The sequence below is a fragment of the Venturia canescens genome, chromosome 1 (genome assembly GCF_019457755.1).
Source record: "Venturia canescens isolate UGA chromosome 1, ASM1945775v1, whole genome shotgun sequence".
NCBI lineage: Eukaryota > Metazoa > Arthropoda > Insecta > Hymenoptera > Ichneumonidae > Venturia > Venturia canescens.
In genome coordinates, this window is record NC_057421.1 from 12136875 (window position 1) to 12156363 (window position 19489).

General features: G+C 38.7%; 3 protein-coding genes across 7 annotated transcripts in view; 1 reads left to right on the forward strand and 2 right to left on the reverse strand.

The window, feature by feature from the left end:
- The window catches only part of AdamTS-A (ADAM metallopeptidase with thrombospondin type 1 motif A), a 102193-nt gene extending 100698 nt beyond the window's left edge, over positions 1-1495 (reverse strand). Inside the window, exon 1 of the mRNA XM_043411292.1 lies at positions 1282-1495. The gene's annotated coding sequence lies outside the window, so the exon portion shown is untranslated. The remainder of the gene's footprint in view (positions 1-1281) is intronic.
- Positions 1496-2310: 815 nt separating this feature from the next.
- On the reverse strand, positions 2311-18352 carry LOC122408000 (uncharacterized). Its single transcript, XM_043414504.1, has 3 exons — positions 17808-18352; positions 3955-5508; positions 2311-3268 (listed from the first exon to the last, which is right to left on the reverse strand). Coding segments are annotated over exons 1-3 (1779 nt in total). The 5' UTR covers positions 17810-18352; the 3' UTR covers positions 2311-3045.
- On the forward strand, positions 6407-17630 carry LOC122407969 (glutamic acid-rich protein-like). Of its 5 annotated transcripts, none has more exons than XM_043414461.1 (8): positions 6407-6951; positions 9957-10257; positions 11248-11535; positions 12499-12821; positions 13089-13332; positions 14418-14736; positions 15157-15469; positions 17041-17630. In XM_043414461.1, the coding sequence occupies exons 1-8, from the start codon at positions 6781-6783 to the stop codon at positions 17200-17202; spliced, it is 2121 nt and encodes a 706-aa protein (XP_043270396.1). In that variant the 5' UTR covers positions 6407-6780; the 3' UTR covers positions 17203-17630. The 5 variants fall into 5 exon arrangements, with proteins under 5 accessions (XP_043270396.1, XP_043270403.1, XP_043270411.1 ...); XM_043414468.1 differs by having other exon boundaries at positions 6419-6951; positions 14502-14736; XM_043414476.1 differs by lacking the exon at positions 6407-6951 and adding an exon at positions 9284-9574.
- Positions 18353-19489: the final 1137 nt, after the last annotated feature.

The following is a 19489-nucleotide window of genomic DNA, read 5'->3' on the forward strand; positions in this document are numbered from 1 at the left end:
TAGATGAGGGATGCACTGCCATCGCGCCAGCAATGTTAATTAAACGCGTGTTTCGAGGCCCCGCATCATCACACGAGCAGCAGACGAAAAAAATAAATACACATTTGGACATCGAAAGGGCGGTTAGAACGAATAGCTACCACAAAACCCCTTGTCGAGAATGTCGAGAGAGACTCGATCTTTCGAACTAGCAATGCTGTTTCTCCGGGGGACAAATCACTGCTAATCTCGTCAGAATCTTAACATTTTTTTGAAATTTCTAACAGATTCCTTCGGGGTGAGTTAGTGTTTCATATTTTTGTTGCTTTTGCTGACAGAATTTGTGATTCTCAGACAGCAATGGGACGGATAAAGGAGGTTAGGGTTTCAACGCTTTTTATTCGTCGTGGTTTTTTTTTCGATGATTTTTCTTATTCTTGAAAATGTGGAAAGGTTCAGATACGCATGGACTCGAGCTCACATTTTTTTGACGTGCCAGAGAGCACTATGAAATATCGGATTTTTGGTATGTTTTTATTGCGGCCATAGTCGCGGAATAAATATTTTACTCGTAAATAAAATAAATAACAAAAACAATAGAGCGCCCGAAGCTGTGTCCAAACATCAACTTGCCTGGGGATCACCGCCGATCTGCATAAGCTACGGTACACACTAAAACGATTCGAATCCGAACGAACATGAGTGGTCGATAATATAAATTTGTTGGGGGCTTCTTTCAAATTCGCTTGAAATTTCTCCTCGAGCGAGTATTTCCAGTTTCATGGGAATAGACATTTTTTTCTGGAATCCACTTTCACTTGTTTACCTACGAAATAATGAAACTTGCACGAACTGGGCCGATCGTTTAATTTTTAATTAAATACGAAAACGAGAACGTGATTTTCGATACGTTTCCAAAAAATAATAAAATGAATATTGCAGCTTGATCCAGGCCCGCGAAGGTAATTGTATGGCACAAATAAACAGAACAAAAAAATTCTGGGCTGAATTGCAAGTTTTTCAATGTCGCGTCGACTATTGGCGAATTTTCTCGAAATCATCAAGTTTACCAATAAGAAATACCCGTTTTCTGGCATAAATATAAACATAATATCCCTTTTCTGGACTCTATAAGTCAGGGTCCTCCAACAGCTTGAGAAAACCCCGTTTATATAATTCTGATAACGCAAAAAGTAGGTCTAACCACACATATTTGTTACGGACGGCGATTATTCCGACATGTGTAATAGAAACGCTTCGTCGTGCTTTAAGCCGTATATACAAGCTCATTATTATACTTACGCGGTCTGCTTATTTTCCTGACGACTATACACTCCGACTATTTCCCCTTCGCAAGCGACGAGGACGAGTTTCTAACCAAGTCGACCAAAAACACTTCCAAATTTCTCCACGGTCGAAATTTTCGGTTATCACCACTTGAGTTTTACTAGACTCTAACCAAAACGTTCCACAAAGCCGAGTTCAACAAAATACGAAGCACCATTAGAATTCACTATAAACTCCCATGCATTCGCGAACAATACAATTGAATGGCATTGAAATTTGAAGCAGAGAATGCCTTTTGAGTACTGAATTTTATTACATCGAAACACAAAACAAAAGCGCGTAACGTGTGTTCTCTCGACGATCCGATTGTTTCTTCCATGCCAGGATCTGCGACCCTTTTGATTAACACTTTCTCAATTAACGTTTGAATCACCCATTTTTATCATAAAATCATATTTTTTTTTCATTACAGTATTATAGCAAATGGAAAATTAATAACGCCATGGTCCGAACTGCCGAACAATGCCATGCGAGAAGTGAATTCCCGCGCATTGAATCAAAAGGTAACGCCATCTCGGGACTAACTTGCCAACTACATATCGATTGGCCTTATCGATAGACGATATGCACCTGCATGATTTTCTCAATTCAGTAAACTTAAAATTGCAACACAAAAGTGTAATGTTATAAAATCGTGAAAATTAGTTAATAATAAAAACAAAATGTTGAAATTTCGGAAAAAAACGTATCCCGTGTCACTATTTGTACTCCTCCTTGTTGCAGTATCTCAAAGCTGCGAGAAACAATTTTTTATTGACAAACTTCTTCATACGTTCTTCAGCAATGAATTTTTTTTCATACATGCGGGTGTTGATCACGAAGAATTGCTCAACTTTTTAGAGTTCCCCAGGAGTGACGCATACGACGATGCGAATCATGGAAAACGCGGGAAATGAATATTCCCATAATTCAGTTGATAAAAGCACAGTACTCGATCACTCGCTGTAATATTCCACAGTCGGATCCAAAAAATACAACGAAAGCTTGGTTTTGACATAATTTTATTTAATCATAACTGCGGAGCCGATAATTCTTTTAATCGTCATTTCACATAATATTTCAATAGTTTTGTGCAAACGCAAGCAATATGAGTCCTTATACTAATAATTTGTGTCGATATTTTTTATGTTAAGCGTGACGATGCTCAAACCTTGCACAATGTCAGGTTTGTCATGGATTGCAAAAATTTTTGCCATACACTTGTTCCAACTTTCAATCGATTGAAACTCAACAGCTACAATGAGATCGTTGCTCGTTGACAAGTACGACAATAGTAATCAAAAAATGGCGATACAACAACATCTTTGAACATGTTCAACATCAATTCGAATTATTCCCCATCAATTGTTCATCGATCACTCTCACAGTTTTACTTTCATCTTTTTCATCATAACATGAGTGTTGATGGATAGTATTACAAACTATAAAAACGTCAATCAGCGAAGCTTATGTACGAAATGTTTCTTTCACATCATACTTTCATATCCAAATACTCGCACCAAGAATCATTAATAATAATTAATATTTTGATTTTTGTTGTCTTTAACTTTAACGGAACACGAACACTTGGCAAAATAAAAAAACAGTCCGCTGTTACAGCACAGTCCTGATATATCGCGAAGCTTGTATTCCCTCCATGTTAAAATTCACCAAAACTTTTCATACGAATAAATGCGAATTGTGAATTTTAGTTTTGGGGGAGGGCGCAAATTCTAATGATTAGCCGACTTTTGAATTGTTATGTAGGCAGTTCTGGAGTTCCTCGTTTATAAAATTTTTATCTTTGAACGAGTCCGAGATCCTTTGCTTGTCATCGACCGCAAGGGAACGCCAATTTTCTTCAAGTTCCCGCATCAACGTTTCGCGCTGCACACTTGCATCCATCAGAATAGATTTGCTGTCCTCGAGTACCCATTTGTCCCATATTTCTTTGGCCTCTTCACTGAAAAAAAATAACACAAATATTTAAAATATCGAATTCATGGATTTCATTATAAAGCACTGTTGAAATGCAGCAATAAAAAATATCTTCCGATAATTTTTTCCCAAGATGACCCATCATCTACAACGAAGGAATTTTGTTGTATTTCAACAATGCAAACTTCAGCATCGTAACGCTGTGCCTCCTCATAACTGTCTTCGTTAAACTTCTTTCGATAAATAAACGGGCTGACTATTCCGCGAGACGAATCAACCTCGGGGCCATGGATTTGATTTTTTTGGCACAGTCTTTTCGCCTCGCCTAGGAATTTCGTCGTCCAACGCATTAACCTCGACTCTGAGTGAATCTTGCCCGTGAATCATCCGAATAACAATGTTGCGAAACGGGCACGAGAAATCCTTGGCATTGCCCTCTGTACAATCACATGCTTTCGTATATTTCCCACGGTAATTATTACTTCATAGATTTTTGGGAGCATAATTTTTCAACGCCTTATGTAATCACAACGCGATGCGATCTCATCATAAAATTACTCATTTCGTTCACGGAGCAACCACAGTAAAATTTCAATTAAATTGAAAATGCAATCAGTTCGATAATTATTTGCATGACATTGTTTCTTGCATTAATTTTGTTTACCTCCCATGAAAGGGTGTTGAAAAATTTGAGAGAAATAAAATTCTCACCTGTACATGGACGTATTCGTGCAAATATTTTCTCGACTCTTGAGTAAACGCTGTCTAGTCTCGATACTAGCCATCCCAAGTTTTTTAACTTCGGGATCAAGACGAAGATCATCTCTTCTGTAAAGATTTTTTTCGCGAGCCAGATCAAGACGATTTCTCATGTCTCTGAGACGGAGAGCTTCATCCCACTGGTGTTTCGAGCAGGCTTGATTTTCGCGATTCTCAAGATTTTGGATGCGTTCTTTGAGCTCATTGTGGGAGAGGTATAGGAACATTTGTTCGGAGAGATTCTTATCACCAGGAATCATTCTCAACCATGGCATACTTTTTTCAGATTCGAAGTGACGTCGATCCGATTTTCCAGCGGAAGCTTTGGCATCGACTTCCCGATCAATGTCTCGTTGATCCTGTTTTGCTTGGGCGTCGGATTGCAATTGTTGTTCTTCATCATTTTCATGAAAATTTTCTGAACTCTTGTCTCCAATCGAAGAAGAATTTAAGGATACTTGATGCTTTTTCTCATCAGGTTCGCATTCTTCGATCAATTCACGTTCCGGTTCACAGGCACGGTCAATTTCATCCTGCTCATGATGTTCGCTGTTCTCGTTGAGATCATCGTTTGAGTCACCGTTTTCAACGTTTCCTTCGTCTTTGAGATCAACTCCATTTTCCGATAGTTTGTCGTTCTCCTGCTCCTTTCCAACGTTTGTGTCCTCGAGGCTCTTGTTCGCGTAACGATCCTTATATTTTGCCTTCGCCGCTTCACGCTCGTCACGAGCGGAAGATTCTTCATCGTCTCCAAGATGAAAATGAGAATCGTGAAGTTTTCTCGAGCGTGGACGATGTTCAAACGACGGGTTTTCACACGGAGCATTCCAATTTGCATCTGCTGTATCCCCTTCACCACCGTAAATACTCGAAGCTTTTGCGTTTCGCGAGTTCTCTTTATACACGTCCATTCTTTCGTTGTAATTTTTTTGACCGTGGTTCAAATTATCACGTCCCAACCATTTATCGGGTTTACCAACGTGCTCTAACGACGTGTCATCTTGAGGACGGAGATTTGTTTTGTCCATAGTGACTCTCGATGTCTTTCGATCGACGTTACGATCGTTAAAATCCCTTAAGACTGGACGCACGTAATCCTGACTTGTTAAGTATGGTCCGCAAAAATACGACTGTATACGACGACAATTCAACGGTCTGTATAGACTTTCTTCAGCTCGTTTTTCCAACCTCAAAGACGGATTATAATTTTTTACTTTTTCGATTGTTTTATTAGTTTTCTGACGTTCGCACTCTCGTGTGTACGATTCCTGTTCCCTTTCAAGGAGATCCTTCAATCTGGTTCGTCGACAGTTCAGCGACTCTGCTTTTTTTGATTTTATCAAATGCTGCGACTCGTTACTTGTACTCCAAACGTTGAACTGCTTTGCTTTGCTGCACTCGCGCTCAAAGTATCTTGCTGTTTCGAGATTGTGGTCCAATTTTATTATCGCTTCGTTGCGTCTTGCGGCAGTGAGTTGGTACCTCCTTTCACGAAATCTTCCTATCCTGAAACAGTCGGTCCATTCATTGTACCAATTCATTATATTATCACATTGAATCAAACATTATTCATTTCAATCAATCGTATAGAATTTTTCGCTCCAATTTTTCATGGCGATATAAATTTCTCATTACTTTATCACTACAATGAAACGCGAAATTGAACCAGAGCTCCCATTCCTGTTTATCGTCACTGACGAATTTTTTTCCTTTTAATTACTTTCAGATCCGAGGACTTTGACTGACACAATGATTTTTGTTTCGGGTGCTTCAACTTCACGCAGTCATCGTTTGACACCTGCATTGTTAAAAAAAAAAAACCGAGGGACGTATTTTTAGATAATTACAAGTCGATTTCAGACCTGTGAGAATTTTCAGCCATAGATTTATCAACCGGTGGTAAATTTCTTTCGCCAAGAATGTTTCAAAATGAAAATAATGCTGCGAATTCCTGTATTTCAGTTCAAGTACGATGACGTATAAAAAGAAAAAAAAACAAATGACGTTTCAGGGTCGAGGATGACAGACGCGCGGTGAAGAAAACAAAGTTTGAATTAACGAGTGGAGAGTTCGAAAAAACTTGGCACGACGAATGCAGAGAAAATAAAAAAAGTAATGAAAGAAAAATGGGGAAAAAATGGAGGAAAAAAAGAAAGGGGAGCATAAAAAAGGTATGCGTTTTTGGATTATGGTTGAAGTTCCGTTAGGCAGTCACTGTGGCGTTGGGTGTCCTAGAAGATGTTTAACTTCTATTTTCATCCTCTCGCGCTCGCGGCACTCTTGACGTCGTTGGCCAAAAATATCAAGTTTTAAGGTGGCAAGTAAGAGTGAGAGAGAGGAGAAAATACATATTGTGCACGAGATGGAAAGAGGGGTGAAAGAGAGCACTCGCATCTCTCTGAATCTGAATCTTTTCTCGAATACTCGGGAGGGGAAAACGCGACGATTTCCGGAAAGACCGAGAAAATCCCGAACGTCAGCCAGTTGAGAGACGGCTCCCGTTCGATACAGCAGAAGAAAATACTAAATCGGTGTTTAATCGATTATCGAAAAAAAAAAATAGTGTTTAAGAAAAATCCTGGTATTTTCGAGTCCTCCAATTCGAGCCAGTTCAGTTGAAGCAATAAAAAGCTTCTTCAAAGTGGAAGAACTCCGGACGTACGAATAGTGAGGAGAGAAATCATCGAAGGGTTTCCTCCATCACGTTAGAAATTTCGAAATAGATTGAAGACCGACAGTGGTAGTAAAAAATAAGAGAACACGACGAATCGTCAAAAGATGCCGGGTGCAGGAGGTCAGCAACCTCAGAGGACGACTTTCAGACCTCCCTGGGTCAAGGATGGTCCAAATCCGTTACCCATGCCTGCTGCCCCATGGACCCTCAATTCCAGACGAGAATCAAAAACAACTACCGAAGAACCACCAGCTTTCACTAAAGTCACACTCAAGGTTTGTACCAATTTTTAAGCTTATCTTACTCTCGTCCCAAAATTCGTCTTCAATGTCCACAAATTTTGGACATTGATATACGAATGAGTTTTTCTTTACTCATTTCCTCGACTTTGACCTCAAAGCTCGTCTTAAATCCAAGAAATTTTCGATTCCTCCAGAACTTCTTGAACCTCAGAAGCGTTTACGTCGTTCCTAACTAACAAATTATCTGCTGAAAAATTGAAAGTCGCGTCTAAGTTTTTTTCAAATCAACTCGACACAACGGCTCGCACGTTGTTTACAATTAAACACGCAGGACGATGGACATGTGTTTCGCCGTATATGTTTAAACGATGAGAGAGAGAAAGAGAAAAAAAAATGGTAACAGTTGAGCTCGATGCCACAGGGAAAACAGACTAACAGCGCGAATGGCACGATGCCACGTCGTATTAATAATAGATCTTTTGCTTTATTGTTTTATTTGATCGTCCCCATCTCAATATCGTTTTCGACTTTTCCTCAATATCTGCATCTACCTCATTTTTGTCATGATTTTATGGCAAAGTTTTCACTCCCTCGTCCCTTTAAATTGGCACATCCACGACTATTCATTAAACTGCAAATATTATTGAATTTTGTGAAAGCTGAACCTCATCAATGGACGAAAAATATTTTTCAAAGCAATAATTCATTATTGAGAGACAAGAAAAAGAATTCCGAGGCCCATCTATTCTATCGAGGCATCGCATTTCCATCTTTCAAGCTCGTGGCTGGAATTACGGAAGAGTACGGAAGCAGGCCGGTTAGGTGCAGAGAATATACGCGTCGGAAAAGTGGCTCGCATATAACTCGCCTTTGGGTCACGATTATTTCAAGACACTCGTCTATTTCAAATGTGTCCCGTGTACGCAGCTGCGCCTTTCGTCTCGATTCTCCCGCTCTCTCTCTCTCTCTCCCTCTTTTTACTGCGGCTTAACGCCGCGTCGAATAATTCAAGTTGTCAAAAACAAAAATACGAATCAATATTCATCGTATGAAGAATATTGTCCGGTGAATTTCTCAACTTCCTCTCAATGGTACAACGAAAAATCGCTCGATCCCGAACCACATTTTTCAACGTACGAAAACCTTATTTCTTTTTCAAATTTGCGGCAGCCGACGAGATCATCAAAAGCAATAAATTATCGTTTTTTTCGTGAAGACGAAAATACGCAGACCGTTGGAAAAATCTTGGGAGTCCAGCTCGGTGTAGAAGGATACTATTGATTTTTTGTATCTCATTGCAATTGTGAGATTCGAACGATGCCGCATATTTATCTGAAAAATAAAAGTTAACGATGAAAAATCACGAATACCACAATATTTATGACGCTGAAGTTTGCAACGTTGGAGTGCAACGAAATGATATTAAAAACTCTCGAATAATTCCAGTAAATGTCCAATTTTGTTCCCTGCCAAATTTGCGATTCGTAATTTTTCAAACCACATCAATGATTCGTGAAATGAAAAATTAGCGAATGACAAATCTTTTTTCCTTCATTTCGTTGAACTCCAACGTTGCAAACTTCAGCGTCGTAAATATTTCAATCTGCATATAATCAATTAATTACACTTTGAGCGCTCGATTTAATGGTTCGTGATACGTTCGAAATGTTTGCACCCATCACAATCGTTTTGCCACCCGCGTGTCATGCCAAATCAAAATATTTCAACTACTTCCGGCCAATCAATCGGCGCAATAATCGGACGACGATACGCGTCACGAAATCTCCATCCGGATCATTTTTTTCTGGAACCATCTCGCGTCTCATGAGCGTAGATTCACGAAGCGCACGGAGTCGAATAAAAATATTCGTTTACGAGATAGTAAGGCGTTTATGCATTTTTAACGGGTCGAAGCTCGTACGTCAGCGCACGACGGTCAACGTATCCTCGGGGCCAGGAATAGACTGTACCAAAATGCAAACAAGAGCGCAACAGTTCGCTAGCGCGCAACGCGGATTTACCAACATTCGATTTACCATCAATACGATTTTTTTTTCAATTTAGTCATGAAAAATGGAAACTCACGACGAAGGAACGCTCTTTCAAAATAAACAACGAAAAGCCCGAAAAATTCTTCACGCACCTCTTGCCTCCACCGATGCGATCTAAGTCGATTCGAGAGTCGACGCCGAGAGCCAAAACTCGCCAATGTGTAATCATAGACATTTATATACACTCGTCTGTCGATTCGATGTCACTCGTCACAGTGGCAAAAGAAACTTCGGCTTTTCGGTTCGATTTTTTTTCAATTAGTCTTTGCACCGAGCCAAGCGAATCAGCCTCGTAGATCTCGTTATTCTTTCGATTCTGATTCTTCATTTTCTCTCTCTCTCTCTCTCTCTTCCTCTCGCTGTTCGGTTAAACACCGAGAGCTACACGATTTTGGCAAATAATTGTAGATTCACCGACAAAGGCAATTTCGGATCTGTAATTCATTGACAATCATCGACAATTCTACTTTCGACTCTAAAGCTCCCGAATCATTATATCCAAAATGTTTTTCTTCTAACGATCCTTCCTGGAGACAATGACAAGTTTTTTGTACATCAGAATCGAAAGAAAAATACTACGAGATCGACTAAGCCAGCAGCTTTCGGTGATAAATTTTTTCTCTCATCATTGCAAGTAGTGAAATTATTTATTGAAAATTTCGTCGCAGTTTTCGAGATTGTTCAATTTTTAGTTATCCTCCTACGTGTCATTTTTTCGAATGAATTAATGAAACGAGCTCATGCCATAAACTTTGATTCTCGGAAGGTGTTGAAATAATTGTTTACTCAAAAAGTTATTTGGATTATCCATCATCGGAGAGAATTTTTCAACGGTTTTTTTGACGGGGATGAAACTAGTTTTTTCTTTCAATTTCGTACTCGGTGCGGTCGACTTTTTAGTGTCTTCCTTCGAGTGTAGGACATTAAGATAGAATAAAATCATTGAAATGGAAAAAAGGTGAAAATAAAATGTTATGAATTGAACAGAGTGTGCCAAAACCGGTGGAATCGATGGCCCCTCAACCGAAAGCAGCTTCGCCACCTCCGGCAAGGAAACAGAGTAAAATAACGATAATTCCTTCGCAACCGAAGAACGAGAGGGTGGAAAAGAGTGAAAAAGTCGAAAAAAGTGGCAAATCCGGAAGTTCTGCGCCAGGAAAAACTGGAGAAAATGGACGGACCGTTTCGACCTCTCAAAGACCTCAACAACTCGAGCGTCAAATGCGAGTAGAAAAGTCACGGTCAAGGGGTGAGAACATACCGCTCTCAAAGAGCGAAAGTACAACAGGTAAGCTATAAGCTAAGAGCTTGAAAATACCCGAGAAGTGACTCATAAGTCGAAAAGCAACCTCGTGGATGCTCAATCTTGAACATAAATTAAAAACAAACCGGAAATTTCCGGTGGTTCATGATTATGAATCAATTTAAAAATATCTCACAGTCATCGGACAAACGTTCCAATAGCATCTATAAATTTCGCAATTGCTCTTAATATGTGCAAGATATCAAATGATATCTCAACGTCAATTTGAACTCCCATTTCCGTCTAATGAACGCTGTGCTTGAGAGTGAACTCGAGACAGTTGAAAAAGTCGCAAATGTATTTCTGACTCCAAAAGCATAATTTGTGTATTTTAATGACAAAAAAAGTCACTAAAAAATGAACTTTGTTAGCGATCACACGGGACGATCGAAGCCAATTCTAGTTCGAATGACGAAATGGCTGCGATTGTTGCAACGAAACGCGCACTCCGCAATTTATTATTCTATCACGAAACACTACGTTTGTGTACATCGAACGTACGTTTATCCAAGAGACATAAGCGAACGTAGGATTGATCGATGGTCGTGAGAAGAAACGTTTCTTCTCAGAGCGAACTCGCAATTCTATGGATTCCACTGTGTCCGATGTCTTTTCGCACGAGTCGTATTTCTCCAAAGATTAATAAATTCTCGATAATTTTCCGGGCTGATACGGGGCGAACTCTAGAAACATACGAAGTTGAAAGATCGAATTAAATCGGAGTTTACTGAGAGATAAAAAATGAATTGGAAAGGGCTAATACCGCGCGGGAAAAGGGGAGCGAGGAAAGTTTATTTTGATCTTGGTGTCGTGTCCCCGTTGCCGAAAGCGAATGGTCTTGGTGGTGGTGAACGACGTGGCTCAATCGACGATCGATGATCGAGACGCGCGAGCACCGACCCCATTGCGATCGTATAAAACGTACAAGACGATCGTTCAACTTCCCCTTCCGTATTAACAAGACACTACGCGCAGGTGCACCGACGCTCTCGAAGAGCTCCTCGAGGGCTGCAATACCGCCTCCGCCACCGCCGAGGCCACCTCCACCACCACCCGGTAGAACAATCCTCAAGGATCTACCTGCACTCACCGAAACACAACAAAAAACCCTCGAGATGCTCAAATCGAGACCGAGGAAACGTCCTGATTGGGCGTGCATGATGAAGGAAGTCGAGAGTGGAAAAAGGCTCAAACATGTACAGTGCAACGACAGAAGTGCTCCACTTATCGAGAGAGTCAACAAAGTCACCGCCGATTCGGCAGGTAACTATCAACGACACGATACTCCAACGAATCTTTTCAACCTCAACGATTCTTTTCCTTATTTTTACTATTTCTCTCTCTCTCTCTCTCTCTCTCTCTCTCTCTCTCTCTCTCTCTCCCACTTTCACTCTTCATTTTCGTTTCCACGTATATTTTTCTCCGACTTTCTGTTTTATCGTCCCGTTACACCGACGTCGAAGTACAATTTTCCGGAGCCACGTTTTCTTTTCCTGGGTTTATTAAATTGTATTCGACGATTCGTCGATTTGTTCTGAGGCTAGAAAAAAAATGGTTGGTAAATTCGGGATCTTTGGGATGCAAATCGAATTATGAAAATTTATCAATCATTTATTTAATGACGAAACCGGAAATAGAGAAAAAAAAAGAAGCTTAACGATGAAGTTTGCAACGTTCGAGACCAACGAAATGATCTAAACAAACCCTCCAATAATACAAGTAATTCTCCAATTTCGTTACCTACCGAATTTGCAATTCGTAGTTTTTCAACCTACACCGATGCTTCGTGAAGTAACAAATTGATGAATTACAAAGTTTTTTTCACCCTTTTCGTTCGACTGCAACGTTGCAAACTTCTTAAGAGTTCGAACGAAACTTGTTGTCTCGGTATCACTGTTTCTTCAAATTGTAGAAAAGTAATGAAAAATAATCTTTGAAATTGATATTTTCGAACGATTCCCAAAGGAAATAGAGTTTTAGCTGCGTCATATTATTTTTTTCTTTTGTTCCAAAATCTTCATTTGCTCTGTAAACATTGATCTTATTTGACGGAGAGTTGAAGATGAGACTGGAGCGAGGCACAAATAATGCTGAGAATCTGATTGAATTGAATTTAAAGCTTACCGATAAACGAGTATCGCGATGTCAGAGACGAGAATAAAGTTGTTCTCGTGGACGTTCTAGTTGCATATCGTGTGTCTGATCGTATTATATTTCTCCACCCAGGCAAAGCCCACTTCGTCTTCGAGTCGGAAAAGTCGAATATGCACAATCAGCTGCTGAAACAAATTCAGTCGGGCGTGAAGTTGAAGTCGGTGAAAACAAACGATCGTTCGAGACCGGTGCTCGAGGGTTTGAGGAAATTCAGACGACAATTGACGATTGAGGAACAGATGCAAAAAGCGGAAAAAGCCTCGGTCGATGAGGTCGTACCGGACGAGTTGGATGACATTGACGCCGTGCGCGACGACCTTCAAAGTACCAAACAAATGCTCGCTCTTGAGCTGAGGAACAAGGAGGCGCTTGAGAGAGACAACAAGAGATTACAGGTCAGACTTCGTCGTCTCGTCAAGGGCACGTTTGTTTGCAATTTCGACTGAGACACGCCGAAGTCGATGCCATTGAAATCCGTTAAAAATTCTCGCGTCACCATCGCGCTTATTTTTATTATTATTTCATTATTAATTATTATTTTATCTGGCTTCAAGAAAATTCGCAATTTCGTCGATTTACAAACGTTGAAAATTATACATTTTCGACAACTAAAAATTCAACAAACGATATTTTATTCCACGTAAGTGTCCGTCTTTCTCCAGGCACGAATTCTCAACCTCGAGGTCGAAGTTGAAAGAGCAAAGTCGCAGCAGAACGTTCAGGAACACAAACAACAGGACGAAAAGTTGGCTGAGTCGTTGAAAAGAGAGGCCGAACAGGCGAGGAAAGACGCTGAGAGATTGGAAAAAGATTTCGCGCGTGTTGCCGACGAGAGGGACGAGGCGAAAAACGAGCTCGAGGAATTGAAGAGGATGTACGCTGCTCTCGAAAGGCGCATGAAGGCCGGTTAGTCTTGACGCACCTACGATGCAATCTTTTTTTTTTATTATGGCACTAACAAAACCCACGAACATTTTTCTAATAAAACGTTGCATCAGAGCAGCCGTTTCTAAAGGCGCTAATAATATTCTCTTCTCCGTTACTGAAACTCTATTTATGGTGCTCTCAATGCACCGTGGATGTGGATTTTTCCGATTTTTCGCATTAATGTTTTCTTGCTGCACGCAAAATTATCATCTCTTCCTACTTTTTCATTAATAATACGAGCTTTTTTTCATTGCAAATCGATTTATTGAGTAAACGAATGAAAAATTGCTACAAATATTCATTGCAGTAGCTTTCAAGGTAGTTCTGTAGTGATATCTTGAGAACCATTAAGAAATTTAAATATGGTGTGTGATGATAGCCTTCATGGACCGACTGTCAAAATTTCAAATCGATTCACCATTCAGTTTTCGAGATCGATTTCATTCTTTTTGAGAAATCAAACTAAAACAATGCGCTAAGTCATTTGAAAATCCAGACGATTCAACCCTTCTTGATTATTTTCCCATTCGTTACTTTAGTGAGTCAAATTTATCTACTCGATGAGCTCCGCACATGACGCTGAAGTTCGCAACGTTCGAGTCCAACGAAATGATGTAAAAAAAACCCTCCAACAATTCATGTAATTCTCCAATTTCGTTACCTGCCGAATTTGCAATTCGTAGTTTTTCAAACTGCACCGATACTCGGTGAAATAAAAAATTGGTCAATTACAAATGTGTTTTTCGTTCATTCGTTGGACTCTGACGTTGCAAACTTTAGCGTCGTGGGCTCCCCATAATCCAATTCGAAATCAAACATTACAGTGTTAATTACTCTCCAATATTCTTACTCAAAAATCCTGCTTTACGTTTTTCTTACGCAATCGTATAAGAAAGATTTTTCGTTGCATATTACTCACTCTGCAATACATTCGAAATAACGGAAAAAATCACTCGACTTCCGAGCTAAAAATTGGAAATAACCGAAGAACTCGAGCTTACTTGACAATTCATTGCGCTTCGCCTAACGCTTCGCTTTCTTTCTGGATTAACGCTCGCTTGCAGAATATTGGGAGAGCGTAGACGTCGGAGAGCCGATAATACTGTTTCCGGATGAGAACGTCGACGCATCGTGGTACGATGTTTCAGGAATGGCGCTTGCCGGGTGTCCCAGTGCTAAGGACGTCGCGAGAATCGCATCGCAAAAGAGTTTAGACAAGGCTGACAAAAGCCAAACTGGTCCGCAAGGTCAGGACGAGGAAGAGGAGGAGGAGGAAGAAGAAAGTACCGAGGACGAGGACGAAGAGGAGGACTCCGAAGCCGCTGCTGAAAAACGCCTCGTTCGGGAATTCAAATTGCTCAAAACAAAAATAAAAAATTTCAAGTACGTCTTTCCTGATGAATTTTTCAAAAGTCTCAATGTTTCGGTACGTTTCAACGTGTCTCCGTAGTTGCACTTTTCAAAATTTCGCTACTAAATTATTATTCAATTTAACGACGATCATACGTGCCTCAAAAGTCAACTTGCCAATTTTTCACGACTCCAGTTCATTTTATTGAGCTTTTGGTTAATATTGTTTTATTCAAAATACAAAGCCAAAGTTCATTGAACTCGGATCGACTGAGAGCAATGAATTGGGCTTTCTAATGATTTTTGAATACTCAAAATTCGTTGATTCCATAGATCAAATTTTTATTCACATAATTGTACGATTTTTAATAATAAAAAAACGTTAAATTTCTCCATTATATTGATATAAAAATCTAGTTCGTCGAGAAACTGATTTATGTGATGGATACGCAGGGACAAGGCTGTCAATGCAAAGAAGGAAAGACACGCCTTGAGGGAGCAAATAAAACAACAAAATAAGTTGTTGAAGGAGGAAAAAAAGAAGTTCAAACACTTGCAAAAGGAGGTCGATAAAATGGCGAAACTCATGGGAGACACTGACGACGACGAGGAGGAAGAACACGAAGAAAACGAACAGGAAGAGGAAGATGACGACGAAGAAACAGAATCGGAGGAAGAGTCCGAAACCGACGAATCCGAACTCGATGACGTATGGGATTCCGACGACGAAGACGATCCGCCAGAGAAACGTCGTGTCAAATTACAGGTTCGTGGATCACAAACAAATTTGGGTTATTAAAAAATCAATCGATTATTCAACTACTCGATATTTTGCTCTGTAAAGAGTTTTTTTTTTTTTTTGAAAATTTCTCTCATTTTATGGAATCAATAAGACTGGGAGACAAGTCTGAAAAATTTGGAATACAAATTCTACAGGAAAATTGAAAATGATTAAGAGTTGGTTCTGATGGGATCATTTTCCAGCCAATAATCCAGCAGGACTTTTCAATCATCAGAGAAAAAGAGAGAAAAAATTTGTTCGAATTTTCTTCAAAAATTGCCTGAGTCGTGTGGCATGTTTCACATGGAACTTATACAAAATGACTAACATGAATCGCGTTTAGATTTTGGTTACACGATTCGAAACGTCACTGGGAAAATTCAATTTTTTCGAGGTTTTCTAAACCACTGAATATACGATAACAAAGTCAAAACTTGCATAGAAACTTTCCTTTGCTTATACTACAAGAAACTGTAAATTGTGATATCAGAGCAGCACCTTTGGCGCTACCTCAAGTCAGTGACCCACGAGGAACGCACGCGTGTCCGAGCCTCTATTCGTGTGTTGTATGAAAAATTGATTTTCTCGTAAACCTTATTTATGGCTTTTCCGACCCTCTGAAAGTTCAAGACGTTAATGTTTCTGTACAGTGGTTGTTCCAAGGCTAAGAACTCATGAAGAAAATGTGCATGTAAAATTCAGAAAAAATGAGATTAATTAGAAGAATTAAAAAAATTTACTTCGTCTTGAATATTCAACGATCTTAAACTTCATTGATTTATTAACCCCCGATTCGATTTGTTGGTTTTCAGCCTAAATTAATCAACAGACTTATTCATCAAACGCTGTATTAAATAGTTCATTCGTTTCATTAATCGAGGAAAGTCATTGCCAATTTGAAATCGACAGGAAAAATTTGATCAGTTTTTAAAACTTATTGCCGGGTTGAAAAAACAAGGTGACCGTGTTCTTGAATATCCCTGCCCTAAAATGATTCTTCTTAGATGACTTCTTCTCAAAAATTATCTCAGAATGCTGATAAAATTTCTTAAATTTGGAAATAAATAATTAATCTTTCTGCTACTCGGGAAGGTTCAATGCTATTTTTATTTTCATCTTGATACTTCCTGTTACATACCTACCACCAAATCGATGGGAGGATATTTGTATCTTCCGAATGAAAAATTTTTCAATAAGCCTGTAGAGACTTTTCGTCACGAAAACTTTATTATATCAGGGAAATAAACTGTGCTTATTATGCTATGTTTGAAAATCCAAGTATACGACACAAATAGATAGCTGTGAAGCTCAGAAGAATTGAAAATTAATGTGGAATTATAGAAATAGGATTTTAGAACAGACATTTGAAAAGGAAGTCGCGAAATAAGACAGTTGGAGCTGGCACTGACAAAGTTGATAAATGATAATGAATTAAATGAAAGACAGCTAAAAATCACTGTCATGGACTTCAATGGGAAAATGATATCAATGCGGAAAAAAATTAGAAATAGATCAATTGTTTCACTGTTAACAAATTTTGTCCTCCATATTTACAGGGAACGGTGAAAAAACACGAAGGGAGACTGGCTGCGCTGAAAAAGGGCAATTATTTGTTAAAAGCACAAGTGGACCGGCTGAAGGATGATTTGATAAAGCAGAGGGAGGAGAGTATTTCACTGCAGGAAGATCTGGATTCTGTCCTAGCAGAGCTCGGCTGATGAGTTTTAAAACATTCAATTTGCTATAGTTAAATACAACAAATACTATTCAACTATTCTCCCACACATATACACCAACACCGAATTATGGATAAAAATAAGCGTTTATATTTATATATATAGTACACGAATTACACACGAGTCGAGAAACGATGGACGAGAATAAACTCCAAACGAAAAATAAAAAAACTAGATTAAATTCTATTTCGAAATGTGTAATTCTGATGTGATCTTCCGTTTGAATGAATTTCGAAGAAATATTAGCAATGGAGCAGTTTTAAATTCTACCGAATAAAAAGTCATCGTTTCGTGGCTAACCATTATTAGGAATTGTCAATTAAAAATAATACTCGATTATTTCGAGGACACTTCATCGCAAGTCTAATGTATAAGATTTTTTAAAATAAATACTACAATTATATATGGAACTATACGACAGCTTACTTGTTCAAAATTTAGGGCGTTCTGAAAATTTTGTAGGTTAAGGTTTGGCACGACCGGTGTTTTTCTGCGACTACACACAAATGGGAATCGCGAATGAAGCGCAGCGCAATCGCAATATGTATGTAATTTGAGGATAAATCGTATAAATAAGCTCTACTCACATAGTGTTGCAACTTCCAGTGCGCAGGTTCTTCCAAATATTTACCAATCGATGAAATCCAACGCGCCACTTTTCATTCCCTTTTTTTCTTTCACAAATGTTACTCACGAAATCATAAAGCCAATAAATTTCTCTCTCCCATATTTCCTAACCGATTTCAACCGCCTTCTAACGTTCTTTGTTTATTTTGATGTTTTGCCGCAATGCGCACACTTCGTATATCGAAAGCGTCGTTTCGTTTCAAATGAATTACGTCTCTCCTACAAACTCCTTTAACTCCCTCCACTTTCTCTCGACTAATCAACGAACACTTTTCATCCCTTCTTACTTTATCAAACAAGGACAAACACTTTCAAGCCTCTTGTTTTGAGAAAATTCGATCACTTCGCTAACTTGGTGGGAGAAAGAACCTCCAAGTTTTTTCTCTATTTGCACACGCTTTCGACCTTTGACGACCGTTGAATATTCTTCAAATTGTGGGCGCTACTACACGAGTCAAATTACAAATCATTTTTAATATTCGAATTTGCTCGTCATCCACGTTATTTATTCTTCTAATGTATTATATTCTTTTGATTTTTTAAATTTACTTCGTATTTTAGATCTATTACTCAATTATAAAACGCAAATAAAGTTTTCTAATGTCAAGAATTCGATCGCGATCTTGATCAATGTTTCCTCTCTCATCTGTTTCTACCGTTTCTACTGCGATTCTCTTTATATTTCATAGATCAAGAGCAAGAATAAAACAGTCGAAAAATTCACAAGTGAATGAATAACCAAGGTCAGAACCGAAGGGACTCAAATTTTCAATTAAAACAAAATTTAACATCACACGGGAAAAATAATGAACAATTAGCCTGCGGCTTATTTGCACTCTTAATTTTTTTGTGGATTCACACTTTTCAACTAAATTCGTAAAAAGTTGAGTAATAATTTTTTAATTCAAATTGGAGTACAAAGAGAATCGCACAAGCTCGAGTATTGACACATGCTGCACAACGTCTCTCGAGCGGTTGAACATTCCCTTTTAGAGTATTCTAGGTATAAAAATACAGAATCTACCTTCAGCCCTACGAGGATCAAAATGAAAATAATTACTCGATATGCAGGTAAGCACTGAAGGGTCTTTTTTGCCGGTTGCCATCTGTTCCGACTGTTAACTCAAATCACATGTTCTCGCGTGGACTCTAAAACCTTTTAAAAGTTTTTGTTTTCATTTTTTCATACAAAATTCGATAAAAATAGTCTCTATATTAATTTTTTTTTATTCAAAATGTATCAAAAATTCTTGGAAAAGTTTCTTGAACGATCGTACTTCAAAGTGAAATACATTTTTCGTGTTCGAAAAAACCGTTCTCAATTCCGGAAGTGGCCATTTTATCAATATCGTCATTAACTGTTGCACAACCTGGTGATACTTTCTAAAAAAACTCAATGAACGATCCTAATATCTGAATTTTGAGCTTCGCAACTATTTTCCAGTTTTTTTTCTCCATTAGTATTCGAACTAATTAAATTGCAACGATTGCAAATTTACATTGTTTTTATTTATTATAAATATTTTAAAAATGCATAATTTAACTCTATTTTCACATACGAAGAACAATTTATTCGGCTGAGATTGGACCATAAAATTCTTCTTTATTTGTTGGCAGAGGTTATGCCTACAAAATGATAGTT

Coding starts and splice junctions, on each gene's coding strand:
- LOC122408000 (XM_043414504.1), bottom strand. Junction 3,269..3,954: donor ACGAATACGTCCATGTACAG/GTGAGAATTTTA, acceptor ATTTTTTTTCAG/TGAAGAGGCCAAAGAAATAT.
- LOC122407969 (XM_043414461.1), top strand. CDS start 6,781: ATGCCGGGTGCAGGAGGTCAGCAACCTCAGAGGACGACTTTCAGACCT. Junction 14,737..15,156: donor ACAAAAATAAAAAATTTCAA/GTACGTCTTTCC, acceptor ATGGATACGCAG/GGACAAGGCTGTCAATGCAA. Junction 15,470..17,040: donor AACGTCGTGTCAAATTACAG/GTTCGTGGATCA, acceptor CCATATTTACAG/GGAACGGTGAAAAAACACGA.